Raw genomic sequence first — 16619 nt, 5'->3', positions numbered from 1 at the left:
CATCCCCCCGCTCCTGGTCTTACCATGACATCCCCCCGCTCCTGGTCTTACCATGACATCCCCCCCGCTCCTGGTCTTACCATGACATCCCCCCCGCTCCTGGCCTTGCCATGACATCCCCCCCGCTCCTGGCCTTGCCATGACATCCCCCCCGCTCCTGGCCTTGCCATGACATCCCCCCCCCGCTCCTGGCCTTGCCATGACATCCCCCCCGCTCCTGGCCTTGCCATGAAATCCCCCCTCCCTCTACTCCCGGTCTCCCCCCCTATACCTTTGTTTACTTTTACCTGTCAAATGGGAACCCAGGCAGGTTTGAGTCACTGGTTAAGACACCGGTGTGTGCCGGCTCCTTAAAAACTTTGAGCAGTTTTTAAACTGGAGGCCATTCATTTGGCTGTTCACACAGAAATCTCCATCAAGACCACTTTCACACTGCCAGTTAGCGGTAAAGCGGGGCTAGTTTTAGCGGCGATTTACCATTGTTTTAGCAGAGCTTTTCAGCCACTAGGGGGGCGCTTTTAACCCCCGCTAGTGGCAGAATAAAGGGTTAAATGTGCCCGAAAAGCACCGCTTGGGGGGGTGGTTGAGGTGGAGGAGTGGTGTATACACATGATCCTAAACCGCTCCAAAGATGCTGCTTGCAGGACTTTTTCTAACGTCCTGCAAGCGCACATCTCCAGTGTGGAAGCACTGGGGCTGCAGGGGAGGCGTTTTTCAGGCGCTTTACAGGTGCTACTTTTAACCCTTTAGCGCCTGAAAAATGCCTCCGTGTAAAACGGGTCTAACTGTAAACAATGCAGAGGTCTCCCTCATATTTTCCCTTCTGTCTGCTTTTGCATTTATTTTATCATATTCTCCAGTTAAATTTCCAGATTTGTCTCATGTTTTCTTAAAAATAACTCCAAAACGTGTTTCTGTATAAGGGTAATAGACATGAATCTTTTTTTTTTTTTAATGTATCTATATACAAATGTTTTGCCTTTCATTTCTATTATAAACTAAATGGGTTGTTTTACCAGGTAAGGGTTCACATATACGTCTACATTTTAGGTTTGGTCTTTCCTTTTCCTTCTTGAACATCTCTTCATAACACAATCAGACTGGTTTCCTGTCTGAAAGGACTTTCATGTTGGTGGAACGGGAAGATGAGGTGTGAAGACAGACAGCGCTGACACAAAATGTAAAACCAATATCGCTGTAATTTCCTTGGAAGTCATTGACTGATGCATTGCTATATTGCTGTCATCCTGATCTCATTACATAAATTGCCTTTGTACATCTGATCACTGTGATGAGGGGGGTAAAGACGTCATATAATTGCTGACTTGTGGAAGCAGATGATCTCAGATACCACATTGTGTTGTGGGCTACCAGGCCAGATGTATGTGCTGCAGGGCATGATGTCAGCTCTTGGAATTAAAGAAAAGACATGGATTGCTGGAATAAGTCTTTGCCCAATCTATGCATGGCAAATGGCATTGTTTTAGGAATAATTAAGATAATGTTGGGAGAAGGAAATCTGGATGTCAGAAGTTGCTTTAATTTTCTATCTTGAACTTAAAAATGACAGCTGGATTCTCTTAGGTTGCTATGGGTAAGCCATTCTATCTTCCATTCTTCTGGTTTGAATTTATGAGATCAGCCACCTATGGGAACATTTATGAACTGTCAGAAGTGCCTCCTGTTATCTTAAGAGGAGGTCCGCCCACACCTGCAAAAATTAAAAGCCAAGCAGCTACACATACTGCAGCTGCTGACTTTTAATAATAGGACACTTGCCTGTCCTGGAGTCCAGCGATGTCGATACCGCAGCTGATGTTTCCATCAGCTGTCGGGTGCTGCCGCCTCCATTGCAGGTAAGGGAACCCAATAGTGTAGCATTACGGCTTCACGCCATGTCCCTACTGCACATGCGCGAGGCACCTCTGCGTTCTCCTCTGGCCTGGCGGTGGGGGAAGGAGGAGGGAGCCGAGCTGTGACGTAATGCGCTGCAGCCCAGACTCCCGGAAGTGGGGACAGGATACCTGTCAATGACAGGTTTCCACCCCCTGAAAGATCCCAAGTGTGGCACCAGAGGGTTGGGGACAAATGAGCAGAAGTTCAACTTTTGGGTGGAACTCTGCTCTAGTTGAGTCTTTTTTGGTGGAAAGCTGGCCATACACTGATCAAAATTTGGTTGGTCCCGCAGGGTGTGTGTGGCCATCCTGTGTGGCCATCCTTGCTTGACGGAAGTTGATTGTTTGACTTCTGTCAAAGGGACATGCTAGGAAATGTTTCCCAATCAGCAGCTGTAGCCAACTGGCTGAACGAAAAAACATAAACAAAAAAAACCTGTCTATGGCCAGCTTAACGGCTAGTACACACGATCAGAAAATCAGACGAAAAATACCGCTTTCAAAGCGATCATACGATAATCTGATTGTTGGTATACAGCTTTTAAGACCCGATCACAACAGTTTAGTCAGCAGCTACAAATACTGCAGCTGCTGACTTTTTTAAAATAAGGAAACGTACCTGTCCGGGGCGCCCGCGATGTCGGCACCCGAAGCCAATCTATCCCTCAGCTGTCGGGTGCTGCCGCCGCCATTCTCGGTAAGGGGAACTTCATGCATATCTACATTGCATGCTATGCACTGCATTGTCTGGGTCAGTAGACTCGGTGTTTTCGTATGTGTGAGCTTTACCAGTATTTTTTGGAATATTTAGGATCATTTTCAACCCAAACGCCCATTCTGTATATAACGTAAGCTCTGTAGTTGGAAATATTTTATGTTCATCCATGGACTTTATCAAAATACCAAGTAGTAAAATCTCACTGCACAACAAAGGGAATAGAGGGACAATGAGGATTTGTATGTGCCAAAACAATAACTAAAAGAAAAAAAGTGTTAAATAAAATGTTATTGTTGCATTAAAATCAACACACTAAGAAGTTATGTATTGTCAGCTACCATCCAATGAAAGAAGTACACTTATGAAGCTTAATTTATGAAAGCAGATAGGTGGATCAAATAGTTTTGCTTGAAAGAGCTTCTTCGGGATCCACTTTGGCTTCAGTGTGTGTGTGTGTGTGTGTTTTTATATATATATGTGTGTGTGTGTGTATAATATATATATGTGTATATATATATATATAGTAGCTGACAAATATAATGTTGCACCATATACAAGATAATAAACACTTCTCCTGAAGGGGTACATTTTAGATCAGACCGTATGACTTTAATGTTAGTTTGAAGACAACGGAGAAGAAACACACTTGTTTTAATTTTTTCTAGTGTTTTCTAAAGTGGTTGTAAACCCTAAAAAAATAAATAAATTAAATTAAAAACCTGCAAGACAAAGGCATAATGAGCTAGTATGCAAAGCATACTAGCTCATTATGAATTACTTACCTGAGATCGAAGCCACCGCAGCGGTCCTCGTTCACCGCTCTGGCGGCCGACATCGCTCCCGGAATTACTTTCGGGTATCACGGGCTCCGGTGCTGTGATTGGCCGGAGCCGCGATGACGTCACTCACGCGCATGAGCCGCCGGTAACGGCACAGTCTAACTCAGTTTGCTGCAGTCCGCATGTGCCGATGACTTCGGCGCATGCAAATACAGGGGATATCTCCTAAACTGTGCAGGTTTAGGAGATATCCAGTGTAGCTACAGGTAAGCCTAATTATAGGCTTACCTGTAGCAAAAAGTGGTAGTAAAGGGTTTATAACCACTTTAAAGCGAAGTTCCACCCAAAAGAGGAATCTCTGCTTATCTGCTTCCTCCCCCCTTCAGTGCCACATTTGGCACCTTTCAGGGGGAAGGATGAAAGGGTACCTGTTTTTTGAGGCGCCATCCCTCAGAAGTTTGGCTTCCTTCCTCCACCGCCGGGCCAGTTATCTTCACACAAGCGCATTATGGAACTGGCTGTGAAGCCAAAGGCTTCGCTGCCGGTTTTCCTTATGACGAATGGTAACGGCAGCATCGGACGGCTGATCTGAAAATTCCCCACACAGTCTTCCATTGACCTAGGTCTCTGGTGTTTTTTTTTTTTTTTTTTTTTTTTAATTATTTCTATTTATCGTCCACTATGGCCGATGTGTGTCTAAGGTTTAGATTCATTCAGTGTGTCTTTCGATTGCATATTATGGCCTAAGCCGTGGTGGAAATATCTTTAGGCAGAAGACAGAATGTGCTGCTGAAAGGTGTCCTCTTCCAGTCCACTGTATATTGGGAGGTTTGCATTACCCAGGAAGCTTTTGGCACATTCCCAATTCCAACTATGTGTTCAGTGCAAGGCCTGTTGGCAAAACCAGATCTTAGGCTGAGCCTGATTTAAAGAACAGTAGTAAACATGTTGAAAGTCCACTCTGCTCAGCCTATGTACCTCCAATTCCAGCCACGTTTCACTAGACTGAGCTTCATTGAATTTCTCCCAGGCTTCAGGTATTTCACACATTCGCTGCCAGCTGCGCACGAGTCGATTTGCCATGCCAGGCTTGGATTAATTTCTTCATTGCTGCTTCTAGTTAATGTGAAACAGGTGTTCTATGATGACTTATCAGTACGAAGGAGTGGGGCCCCTGTGTAATCCAAGCCAGGCACCTGCTTCCCTAATATTAAATGGGCACTGCGGTGACCTAAGACTCTGTTCTCTTTCTTGCTAAATTCTTCTACCCTCATAAAATGTGTAACAAAAAAATGAATATTGTAGGTTACTAGTCCTTGGATATGATGACTGCCCTTTTCACCTGCTAGTCCTCCCAGTAACACACTTCCTGTCCCAGTGTGACAACACCCTCAATCTCTGCTCTATGGGGAGGCAGCATTGTCACCCTAAGCTCCTCTCCTGATTTTGACTTCTAATATGTCTCTTCCCCTTCTCATCTCTAGAACATAGAGGAAGGTGCTTTGTTTTTCACAGAACTAGGAAGGCTGCCCCCTCCCGCCACTCTCCTTCTTACAAGGCTCACCTGCCCTACCAGGGAGCCCGAGACTGAAACTGGTGCTTCCCCCAGCTTTACTATAGAGCCTAATGGGGGTCAGATCTTCCCAGATCATCTCTATGGTATAATAGAACAGAAGCAAGAAGTATTTTGTCACTTCCGGGTTCTCCAGAAAGTAAACAAGCCATTTTTGGCTTGGGAAAGCATCTAGTCAAACCGATTTAGGTTCGATCAGATGCTTTTAAGGCCAGAGGAGAGATCTGGGGTCTAGTAAAGAATGCCAGTCATTGCTTTGCTTATGCTATCACAAGGGTTGATGTTAGAAAATTAAAGGGACAGTGTCCAAAAAAAAAAATTTAATGATAAAATTTTTTTTTTCCGAAAAGCGCCTCCCCCCGTGTTTGCGTGCAAACGCATACGTAGGTTTTGCATGTATATGTAAATGGTGTTCACACCACAGGTGCGGTATCGCTGCAAATGTTATAGCAAGACCAATAATTCTAGTACCAGACCTCCTGTGTAACTGGTAACCTGTAATGGGTTTTAAAACGTCGCCTATGGAGGGTACCATAGTTTGTCACCTCAAGCAATTTTAGCGTGACGTGTTGGGTATCTATTTACTCAACGTAACATAATCTTTTATATTTTACATAAGTTGGGTATTATGTTGTGGTTTTGTGCATTAAAACCAGTTTGAAATTAACGTTAATTACTAACTTAAATTAATGCATTTAACCCTCACTAGCGGGCGAAAAAGGGGGTTAAAAGCACCCGTGTTGCGGTGCTTCCAAAGAGCTGCCCATTCATTTCAATGGGCAGGGCATTTTGGAAGCGCTGTATACAGCACTCCCAAACCACCCCAAAGATGCTGCTTGCAGGACTTTTTCATGTCCCCTTTCACATTCGGCCAGCATGGGATGCAGTTTTCAGGAGCTTTACAGGTGCTATTTCTACCCCTAAAATGCCTGAAAACTGCCTCAGTGTAAAAGGGGGTCTAAAGCTGGCTATGCACTGAGCAAGTTTCTGAAGGTTCATCAGAAAATGTGCTTAGTTGGTGGTCCTATCGGCACTCTTCTCTCAGATATCCTTTGCTTGAAAAATAGGGTCCGGGTGGAAAATGGTTGGCTGAACAGCGGCCGTAATTGGTCAGATACTGCCGCTGTACAGGTATTCTGACAGCCACCGGCGTTATAGATTCGTCCATCCGTGCTGTATAGTGTGGATGGAGGAATCTATTGGTGTATGGTCAGGTCTTATGTTTTTTGTTTAAAAATAGCAAGCGTGTCCATTGGTCCACTGGTCAGTGGTCTATTCAGTGGTCCTCCATCCAGTCTCTTGTGGGAAACCTTTGGGGCCAGGTCCATATGTATTGGGGGTCTTCCAGGATGTGCTGCTGCCATAATAATTTTATGCTAAGACGCTGACATACAGGTGTACGTGCAAAAACAAATAATTTCAATCGATATTGAACGATCAATTCAAAAGTCGACTCTTTGTACTGCTTTGATTATTATCACTATGGCTCTTATTGTCTTTGTATGTTTAGGTGCTCTCAATTTTTTCCCCTGAAGAAGATTTTTGAGAATGTATCACTTGACAACTTATCTATTCTAACATGCAACATGACTCTGCATGTGTATGAAGTGAGAGCAACACTCTTGTGATATTTGTAAAAAAACTCCATATTTTACTGTTAAAGCTTTTTACTGTTGTTTGTACAATAAATATATATATTATTTATATAAAAAATGTTTTTGTGTATACAGAACGGACATGGACAGACCTCGCCTCTACTCTATGGGCGGCTGGGTGTATATGGGCTGTCTGTTTACACGTGGCTGCCTCCGATCTGGTTTGCCCAATTGGAAGAGGACACAGTCCTCCTCCATTTGTTTAGTGGGCCTGATTCCACCCAGAGGTAGTAGGTGTGTGCAAACTGTTTACACCTAAAGGTCCATAGGAATGCATGGACCATCCGATAAGGTCTGCCTAAAAATCTGACAGGGGGACCTGATTTGATCACCTGTGTGAAAGGACCTTAAGCTCTCGTTCACATTGAATGTGGCTTTGAAATTGTGCGACTTCATCTGAAATCGCATGATTTCAAAGCCGCATGTCAGTGCGACTTGGAAGACATCAGTGTGGCGTCATGGACAGATGTTTATGCAAGTTGCACCCGAAATCGCCAAAAGTGGTGCAGGAACTACTTTTTCAAATCGAAGCGGCACTGCAAAGTCAATGTCGCACTGATTTGAATTGTGCCATTGCCTACATAAGAGTGCGTCTTGATAGGTCAAATTGCATAAGTCGCTCTGCTGTGAACGGGGGCTTATGCAGAGAATGCATTCAAGTGGTTGTAAAGGCAGAAGGTTTTTTAATCTTAATGTGTTCTATACATTAGGATAAAAAGCCTTCAGTGTGCAGCAGCCCCCCTAATACTTACTAGAGCCCATCTCGATCCAGCGATGTCCTCGAGTGCCTCAGCCGACAGGGACTCTCCCTCCTGATTGGCTGAGACACAGCAGCAGGTCCATTGGCTTCCGCTGCTGTCAGTCAAAGTCAGTTGGCAAATGTGGAGGGGGGGGACCGCGGATCCATGTTTGAATGGACACAGCGAGCTGTCTCTCTGCTTAGGTACCCCCATAGCAAGCTGCTTGCTGTGGGGGCAGGAGCGCCGGCAGGGGACCCGAGAAGAGGAGGATCTGGGCTGTTCTGTGCAAAACCACTGCATGGAACAGGTAAGTATAACATGTTTGTAATTTTCAAAGAAAAAAAAAAAAAAAACAAGACTTTACAACCACTTTAAGGTAGAAAACCTTTTGCCTTTACAACCACTTTAAATATCAATTGTTGTGTTAAACACTTACAGACCGTCGCACGCCGATATACATCCTAACTTTTAAGAGGAATATCATTGTTATGGCAGCAGCTAGCTGCCATAACCCCGGCATCCTCTTCTTCGGCCGGCGGTCCGCTTTCCAATAATAGTGGTCTATGCGGCGAACTCACCGCGAGATCACTTTTATCGGCGGCGGGAGGGTGCCTCGCCATGCTCTGGTGCCCTCCGCCGCTTACCGGAGCCGTCGGCGGAGGCGATCGATCCTCTCACATCAGTGGCATAGAGACGAGTGAGGGGAAGATGGCCCCCACCCATCTCCATACCATTGCAGGGCAGAAGCGACATCAAAACGTCACTTCCGCCCATAGCTCTTAAAGAGCCTTTTTATTTTTATTTTTTTATTATTTTTAGTGTAAATATGAGATCTGAGGTCTTTTTGACCCCAGATCTCATATTTAAGAGGTCCTGTCATGCTTTTTTTTCTATTACAAGCGATGTTTACATTCCTTATAATAGGAATAGAAATGACACAATTTTTTTTTTTTTTTTTACAAGAACAGTGTAAAAATAAAAGGTAAAATAAGAAAAAAAAAATTTAAACGCACCCTGTCCCACCGAGCTCGCGTGCAGAAGCGAACGCATACGTGAGTAGCGCCTGCATATGAAAACTGTGTTCAAACCGCACATGTGAGGTATCGCTGCAATCAGTAGAGCGAGAGCAATAATTCTAGCCCTAGATCTCCTCTGTAACTCAAAACATGCAACCTGTAGAATTTGTTTAAACGTCGCCTATGGAGATTTTTAAGGGTAAAAGTTTGTCGCCATTCCACGAGCGGGGGCGCAATTTTGAAGCGTGACATGTTGGGTATCAATTTACTGTGCGTAACATTATCTTTCACAATATAAGTGTAACTTTAATGTTTTATTTTTTTTAATTTAAAAAAGTTTATTTTTTCCCAAAAAAGTGCGCTTGTAAGACCGCTGCGCAAATACAGAAAGTATTGCAATGACCGCCATTTTATTCTCTAGGGTGTTAGAACCCCCAAACATTATACATTTTTTTTTTCTAAGTAAATTTTCTAGCAAAAAAACCCCTGTTTTTAACTTTGTAAACAACAAATCTCAAAAAGAGGCTCTGCCCTTAAGTGGTGTTTTTTACTGGCGTGTGAGTGATGACATTGTAATCAATGTTTGTTTTTAATATGTTTGGAAATATACATTTATACATGTTATAAGCTGTATGTCCCATTTCAATTGTATGATTTTACAGCAGTGTTAATTTTGGCAGCAAATTTCAATTTAGTTGGCATTTTAGTTTTAGTCCCATTTTAGTCTTCTGCAATTGTTTTAGCTTTAGTCGTGTTTAGTCGACTAAATGTCCAGGACATTTTAGTCGACTAAAATTTCCAGTACATTTTAGTCGACTAAAACTAATTTTAGTCGTCTAAAATCTAATGGGTGTAATTAAATTGTAATGCATTGGTGAACATCTCTCTACAATTTCCAAACTCATTATTAGGGGTGCAACGGATCGTCATCGATCCGTGATCCGATCCGCGGAGGTTGATCCGTACCGGACATCCGCGAAGCGCTCTGTGGCCTCGGCCATAGGAAAGGCTTCGGCTTCGGCCTAGCTCCGGAGCGGCGGCCATCTTGGTACACCCGGCGGCCGTTTAGCATGCGATCGCTTGTAACAAACCGGCGTCATGTTCCTCTCTCCCCTCTGTGTACTGATCTGTACAGTGGAGGGGAGATATCGGATGGCAGCAGTGCCAATACTCTGCAATGCCCTGCCAATACTTTGCAATGCCCTGCTGTAATGCCCTGACAATACTCTGCCATGCCCTGACAATACCCTGCCAATACTCTGCCAATAGGGAGATTGTATTACAGTGGGGGAGATTTTTTTTTTGTTGATCCGAAAATGATCCGAACCGTGACTCCTGATCCGAGGAACGATCCGAACCGTGAGTTTTTTGATCCGTTGCACCCCTACTCATTATATACTGTTGGAGTTAAAAATCTCATATGTTATTATTTATGGTATTGAGGTATGAACATGCATTACAGACCAGTGTTAATTTCTGATTCAAATTTCAATTTAGTTTTAGTTTTAGTCTTAGTCTTTTGACTAAAATTGCATTTTAGTTTTAGTCCCATTTTAGTCTTTTGACTAAAATGCCATTTTAGTTTTAGTCGTATTTTAGTCATCTCAATTGTTTTAGTTTTAGTCGTATTTTATTCGACTAAAATAGTATTAATTTAGTCGACTAAAATGTTTTAGTCGACAAAATTAACACCGTTTTACAGGAACACTTCACTGTTTATAAAAGATGAACAAGATTTAGCAATGATGCTGAATGTCCGTTTCACATATCACTTCCATTCATTTGTCAGGCAAAGAAAAGTTTTGGTTCTACAACATTAACCAGATCTGTTTCTCTATTCTGTACCCATGTGGTTTTGATCTATTTCTTTGTTGCTTTTAAAGCGTTGGTTGAGTGCCAAAAGATTTTTCTTTTTTCTTTTTTTTGTACATGGCTTCAAAGTAAGTGATCCAGGTTGAGCTCCAAACTCTGATTATAAGTGGTATGCAGAGAATGTATAGTTTGTATGCTTGCTGTTTTTTAATTACAGTACAGCAATCTCTGGTAAAGGAAAAAAATATATAAAAATTCCCATTTCATGATTTGTTTACCAGGGGCAGTGTTTTTTGGTTAATCTGTGCAATATCTGAAATCTGTGAAACATTGACAATGATTTTGATGGTTTTGTTCATGCTTAGATCTATTATTGTTGCAGTGGTATTAGTTTGAGTGCTTCTGTTGACAGCAGAATCCTTTTACCTTTTTTGACCAGGAGAATTTGTTGCTTGTTCTCAGATTTAGTTAAAGTGTACCAGATTTTTTTTTTGGCCGGTTGGTTTAAAAAAACATAGATTCTAATTTATGTATTTTTTTTAAATCCATCTATTTAACCATTTTTTTTTTCTTTTTAATGAGGCCTCTGAATGCAGCTTTTTTACAGCCAGTGTGGCCATGCACATTGTGGCATTTAGATCAGTATTCTAGAGCAGAGTTCAGGGGCGTAAAAGAAAAAAAAAAAAAGCTCAAAAGTCACATTCCAGGAGAGGAACATGTATGTGCTTAACCACTTACAGACTGGAAGATTTGGCTGCTTAATGACTAGGCAATTTTTTGCGATACGGAGCTGCGTCTCTTTAACTGACAACTGCGCGGTCAACAATATTCTTAACTTTTTGCAATAATAAATATGCCAAAAAATGTTTTTAAAAAATGAATTTCTTCCTCAGTTTAGGCCAATATATATTCTTCTTCATCTTTTTGGTTAATAAAAAAATCGCAATAAGCATATATTGATTGGTTTGCGCAAAAGTTAGAGCATCTACAAACTATTGGAAAGATTTATGGGCGGGACAGTGGTGTAGTGGCTAGCACTTTCGCCTAGCAGTAAGAAGGGTCGCTGGTTTGAATCCCAACCAGGACACTACCTGCCTGGAGTTTGCATGTTCTCCCTGTGCCTGTGTGGGTTTCCTCCGGGTACTCCGGTTTCCTCCCACACTCCAAAGACATGCTGGTAGGTTAATTGGATCCTGTCTAAATTGTCCCTAGTATATATGAATGTGAGTTAGGGACCTTAGATTGTAAGCTCCTTGAGGGTAGGGACTGATGTGAATGTACAATTTATATGTAAAGCGCTGCGTAAATTGACGGCGCTATATAAGTACCTGAAATAAAATAAATGTATTTGTTTTTTTTTTTTTTTTCTTTTACTATTAATGGCGAGCTGCAATTTTTAGCGGTACTGTGACATTGCGGTGCACAGATCGGACACTTTTTACACATTTTTGGGACCATTGACATTTATACAGCGAGTACTGCTATAAAAATGCACTGATTACTGTGTAAATGTCACTGGCAGGGAAGGGATTAACACTAGGGGGCGATCAAGGTGTTAAATATGTGTTCCCTCAATGTGTTCTAACTGTGAGGGGATAGGACTGACTGGCGGTGGAGACATATCGGTGTTCCTACTTAGGAACAAACGATATGTCTCTTCTCTCCTGACAGAACAGAGAATAAAATCCCTGTTCCTGCTCTCGTGCACGCGATCGCGTGTGGCCGTTTCCCCGCCGTGCAGCGGGCGGGCGCGCGCCTGCTATTGCCATTAAAAGTACAGACGTACCCATACAACGATTTGCGAGAACGAACCACTTTGCCGCCGTATATCGTCGTGAGCCGGTCGGCAAGTGGTTAAAGTGATTTGTAAAGGTTTTTATTTTTTTTATCTGAATGCAGTCTCTGCATTAAAGTGTTACTAAACCCAGGGCCCTGCATTCACTATATCTGGTCTCCTACAATACATAGAACATGGAAATGCAATATTTTAGTTAATATAAACTTCTAAATACCTTTTCTCATCAGCAGTATATAGCAGGTCTTGTGACTTCTATCGGTGTCCAGCCAAACTCTGGTTAAAGCTTGTAGGAGGAGTTTTCTGACTATCCTATGAGACTGCAAGACCCCTGACCCTCTGTCTGGACAGGCCTGATTGGCCCTCTGCTGAATACATGCACCCTCCCAAGAAAAAAAAAAAAACCTCTCTAGCAATACACACCAAACTGAGCTTGTGCAGCCTGACGCCATGGACTCTGTGTTATCAGGAAATTATTATTAATCAGTGGAAGGTGGGGAGGATCAGAGAAGATGGGATCAAACAGCCTTTTTACACAATGCAAAGGATGCACATTGAGTATAAAAAACATGCTTTACTGCAGATACAGACTGATGTTACTGTTTTGGGCTTAGTAACACTTTAAGGTAAAAAAAAAAAAACCTTTGGGTGCAGCTTCTAAATGCTCACTTGATCTTGGTCCAACCCTGTCCAACATCAGCTCTTCGCTCTCTCTCTTCACTGGACTCTGTGAGAGCCATTGGCTCCTGTTGCTGTCAATCAAATCCAGTGATGAGGGAGCAGCAGGTGGGGATGAGCCACGTCATCTGTGTCAATAGGCGCACACCATGCGGCCCGCACAAGTACTGCTCCTAGCAACCAGCTTGCTAGGGGGTTACTCGAAAGCAGGAGGAGCCAAGAGCACCAGCACAGGACCCCAGAAGAGGGATGTGCTGGTCTCGAGATGCATGGTGGCCATTTTTCACCTGTCAACGGATGGATGAAAAACAGAAAAACGTTCTGCATGTGTGAAAGGGGCTTAATCATTTATTTTAAATAACAAACATGTGATACTCACCTGCTCTGTGAAATGGTTTTTGCATCGAGATGCATTGATGTCCATTTTTTTATCCGTCAACAGATGGATGGAAAAACTGATGATCATCCATTTATATCCATTTACATCTGCTTCCATCAACATCCTTTTACACCCACCTAGGAATCTTCAATATTCATAATAACCAAAGAAGTACTGTTAAAATATTATACTACTTTTAAAATATCACTGTATTTAAAAATAAATTCCCCAGCGTATCCAGAGAAGCACAATCTTTATATTAGCAATAACAAATATATATAATGCCAAAACATAGAAAGTCTAATCGGGGCTACGCGTTTCACTGTGTTTATGACTATTAGAATGAATTTGCATGAGAACATTATTTGATGACATGGACAGAAGAAGTTACCGTATTTTTCGCTCCATAAGACGCACCTGACCATAAGATGTACCTAGGTTTTAGAGGAGAAGAAGAAGAAAAAAAATATTCTGAACCAAATGCTGTACTAAAATATTTACCAGTGCCCATGAAATGCAGCCTGACCTGTGCCTGGCGAGGACGTCATCACATCCGACAGAGCAGCCTGAGCCGGCGCTGGGGCTGCACTCCATTCGGCCTGCTCTGTCTTCTGTCTGTGACAGGCAAAGCCAAATAAAAGCTGACAGGATCACAGGATTGCTCGGCGCTCGCGTGAGACGGCCGTCCGGTATTCTAACATGGTGGCGGTGCGGGGGGTGGTCCTGCTCAGTATTCGCTCCATAAGATGCACAGGCATTTCCCCCCAGTTTTTTGGAGGAAATAAGTGAGTCTTATGGAGCGACAAATACGGTATATATTCACTTCATTGTAGGAATTTTTTTTTAAAGACATGTTGTTTTTTTTTTTTTTAATTAATTTTTTTTTTGACAGTCTCTTTAAATTAACACACATCAAAAAAAGCAATAGTACTCCTTATATCATTAATAGAGTACAGTCAACAGCAGGTGTTTTTAGAAATAAACAAGTGATTGTCCCACAGTGCTGACTGTACGCTATTAATGATATAAGGAGTACTATTGCTTTTGGTTTTAGCGCTGCCCTTTTCTTGATGTGTGTTGATGTATTGTATACCTATCAGCTGATTGGGTAATGGTAGCAGCTTCCGCCTGAAATTGGCAATTGTTTTCAGCGAGAGGGAGGTGTATTGTAGCTCTCCTATCTCACATTTATATATTTATTTTATCTTATCTTTCATTTTCTCCATTAGCGCTTGGTTTTAGGAAGGGCTAAAGGTTGGGACTATTAAGTCTTTAAATTGCTGTTTTTTTTTTTTTTTTTTTTTTAGAGGTTTACCTGTTTTCCTATAATTTGCCTTTATATGAAGTTGCTACAAGATAGCTAGTTATCAGTTGGCTTCTAATTGGCATTGATCAAAGGCTCTCTGGATTTGATGAGTTTGGCCGCACATATTATGATTTGCGTTACTCATCAGTATTTTTCCTGTAATTGCAGGTCTAAGAGAAAATGTTAAAAGCAGTTTTAAAGAAGAGTCGGGAGGGCGTAAAAACCAGCAGAAATCAAGGTTGGTGGAAATGTTTTCATTCATTTTTTATCTCTATAAGATTAGCAGTCTTTTAAACCTACATAAAGCTGTGAAACTTGAAAGAACTTAATTTAAAGCATTTGTTACCCTAAAAAAAAAAAAAAATGAATCCTGTTACTTTAAAGCATATTATACAGCACAGTGCTTGTGCTGTGTAATTTGGCTCCCTGTGTCACCTGAAATACCTGGCTGATCCTGCCTGTTTCTGCCCTCCCCCTGTAAGCTGACCACAGTTTATTGTGGCTGCTGAGCCCCTGATACCGTGGTCAGTTTACGTGCCTCCGTCATCCGCAGCTCTCTCCCCCTGCCTGTCAGCTCGTTACAGTGCCCACCCCTCCCCTCCTCCTGCTGCTAAAATTACAATTACATTTCCATACAATCCTCTCTGTTGTATAATGATACAGTATCTCACAAAAGTGAGTACACACTCGCATTTTTATTAAATATTTTATTATCTTTTCATGTGACAACACTGAAGAAATTACACTTTGCTACAATGTAAAGTAGTGAGTGTACAGCTTGTATAACAGTTTAAATTTGCTGTCCCCTCAAAATAACTCAACACACAGCCATTAATGTCTAAACCGCTGGCAACAAAAGTGAGTACACCCCTCCGTGAAAATGTTCAAATTGGGCCAAATTAGCCATTTTCCCTCCCCGGTGTCATGTGACTCGTTAGTGTTACAAGGTCTCAGGTGTGAATGGGGAGCAGGTGTGTTAAATTTGGTGATATTGCTCTCACTCTCTCACTCTCTCATACTGGTCACTGGAAGTTCAACATGGCACCTCATGGCAAAGAGCTCTCTGAGGATCTGAAAAAAAGAATTGTTGCTCTACATAAAGATGGCCTGGGCTATAAGAAGAATTCCAAGACCCTGAAACTGAGCTGCAGCATGGTGGCCAAGATCATACAGCGGTTTAATAAGACAAGTACCACTCAGAACAGGCCTCGCCATGGTCAACCAAAGAAGTTGAGTGCACGTGCTCAGCGTCATAACCAGAGGTTGTCCTTGGGAAATAGACATACGAGTGCTGCCGGCATTGCCAGAGTTTACTTCCTCTTTAAGAAGGCCATAGACAATTTGAATCTCAGCTGGTTCAGTAGGGTATGACTGAGATTTGAACAATGTATGGGCAGGCTGATTATACCCAAGTTGATCGTCTGAGAACACAACTCCATGGGAGGGATTCCCCCATCAACACCGTCTGTGTTTAAGGTGGGAATCAAATGATCACACCGTCTATGGCTGGCTTTTTAGTCCCCTACCCTGTAGAACAATAGCTAATGTATCCACTGCACTAAAAGAAGGAAATTTCATGCAACATGGAGGTAGGACCCACGAAAACAGATCATATGGGCCAGACACTAAATTACAGGTAAGGCCCACTGATTCCACTGGAAAAATGCCATCATAAAGAACAGAAAACGTTTTTCCATAATAAAAATTACAAAATGACACAGCCTGTATCAAACTGATAATTGAATGATGATTTAATAGATAAAAAAAAGAAATGACACACCCTTGTTTAGGAAATGTGCACCAAATGTTTTCCGTGTTTTAACAGGTTGTGACATATCTGGCCATAATCCTAAAAACTATGTAAAAAATAAGCGTGGTGGAAATTCCCGTGGTGCAGCGCAGTGTACTTGTGGGTTTGGTGCGGATCAGCTGCGCTTTCCATTTGACTTCTATTATGTCATGCGGTTTTAGTGTGCTTTCTGAAAGCGCACCAAAACCACAGGACTTAATAGAAGTTAATGGGAAAGCGCAGCTGACCCGCGCCAAACCCACGGGGACACTGCGCTGCAACCGTGGTGCAGTCAAACTGCACCACATCAGTGTGAAAGGGGCCTAGGTATTTGTATTTTTTGCCAATTGCGTGTTTTTTTTTTTTTTTTTTTTATAAGGTATGTCGGGCCCAATTGTGTAGGTCTGCTTTTTGTTACTGTGGCTGTTTCATAGAATTTTAAGGTTGTTTTCTGGGCTGGTAGAGAACACACTCGTGACTCCCA

The 16619-nt window shown here is 42.3% G+C and overlaps 1 protein-coding gene across 2 annotated transcripts in view; it reads left to right on the top strand.

Moving 5' to 3' along the window:
* TANC1 (tetratricopeptide repeat, ankyrin repeat and coiled-coil containing 1) overlaps positions 1–16619 on the top strand; it is a 350249-nt gene that overhangs the window by 99114 nt on the left and 234516 nt on the right. For both annotated transcript variants that reach the window (XM_073634104.1, XM_073634105.1), the window contains exon 2: positions 14515–14584. In XM_073634104.1, coding sequence (XP_073490205.1) covers positions 14527–14584 — 58 coding nt within the window. In that variant the 5' untranslated portion in view covers positions 14515–14526. The remainder of the gene's footprint in view (positions 1–14514; positions 14585–16619) is intronic.

The sequence above is a fragment of the Aquarana catesbeiana genome, linkage group LG06, assembly GCF_042186555.1.
Source record: "Aquarana catesbeiana isolate 2022-GZ linkage group LG06, ASM4218655v1, whole genome shotgun sequence".
Lineage (NCBI taxonomy): Eukaryota > Metazoa > Chordata > Amphibia > Anura > Ranidae > Aquarana > Aquarana catesbeiana.
This window is presented reverse-complemented; position numbering and strand designations above follow the sequence as displayed.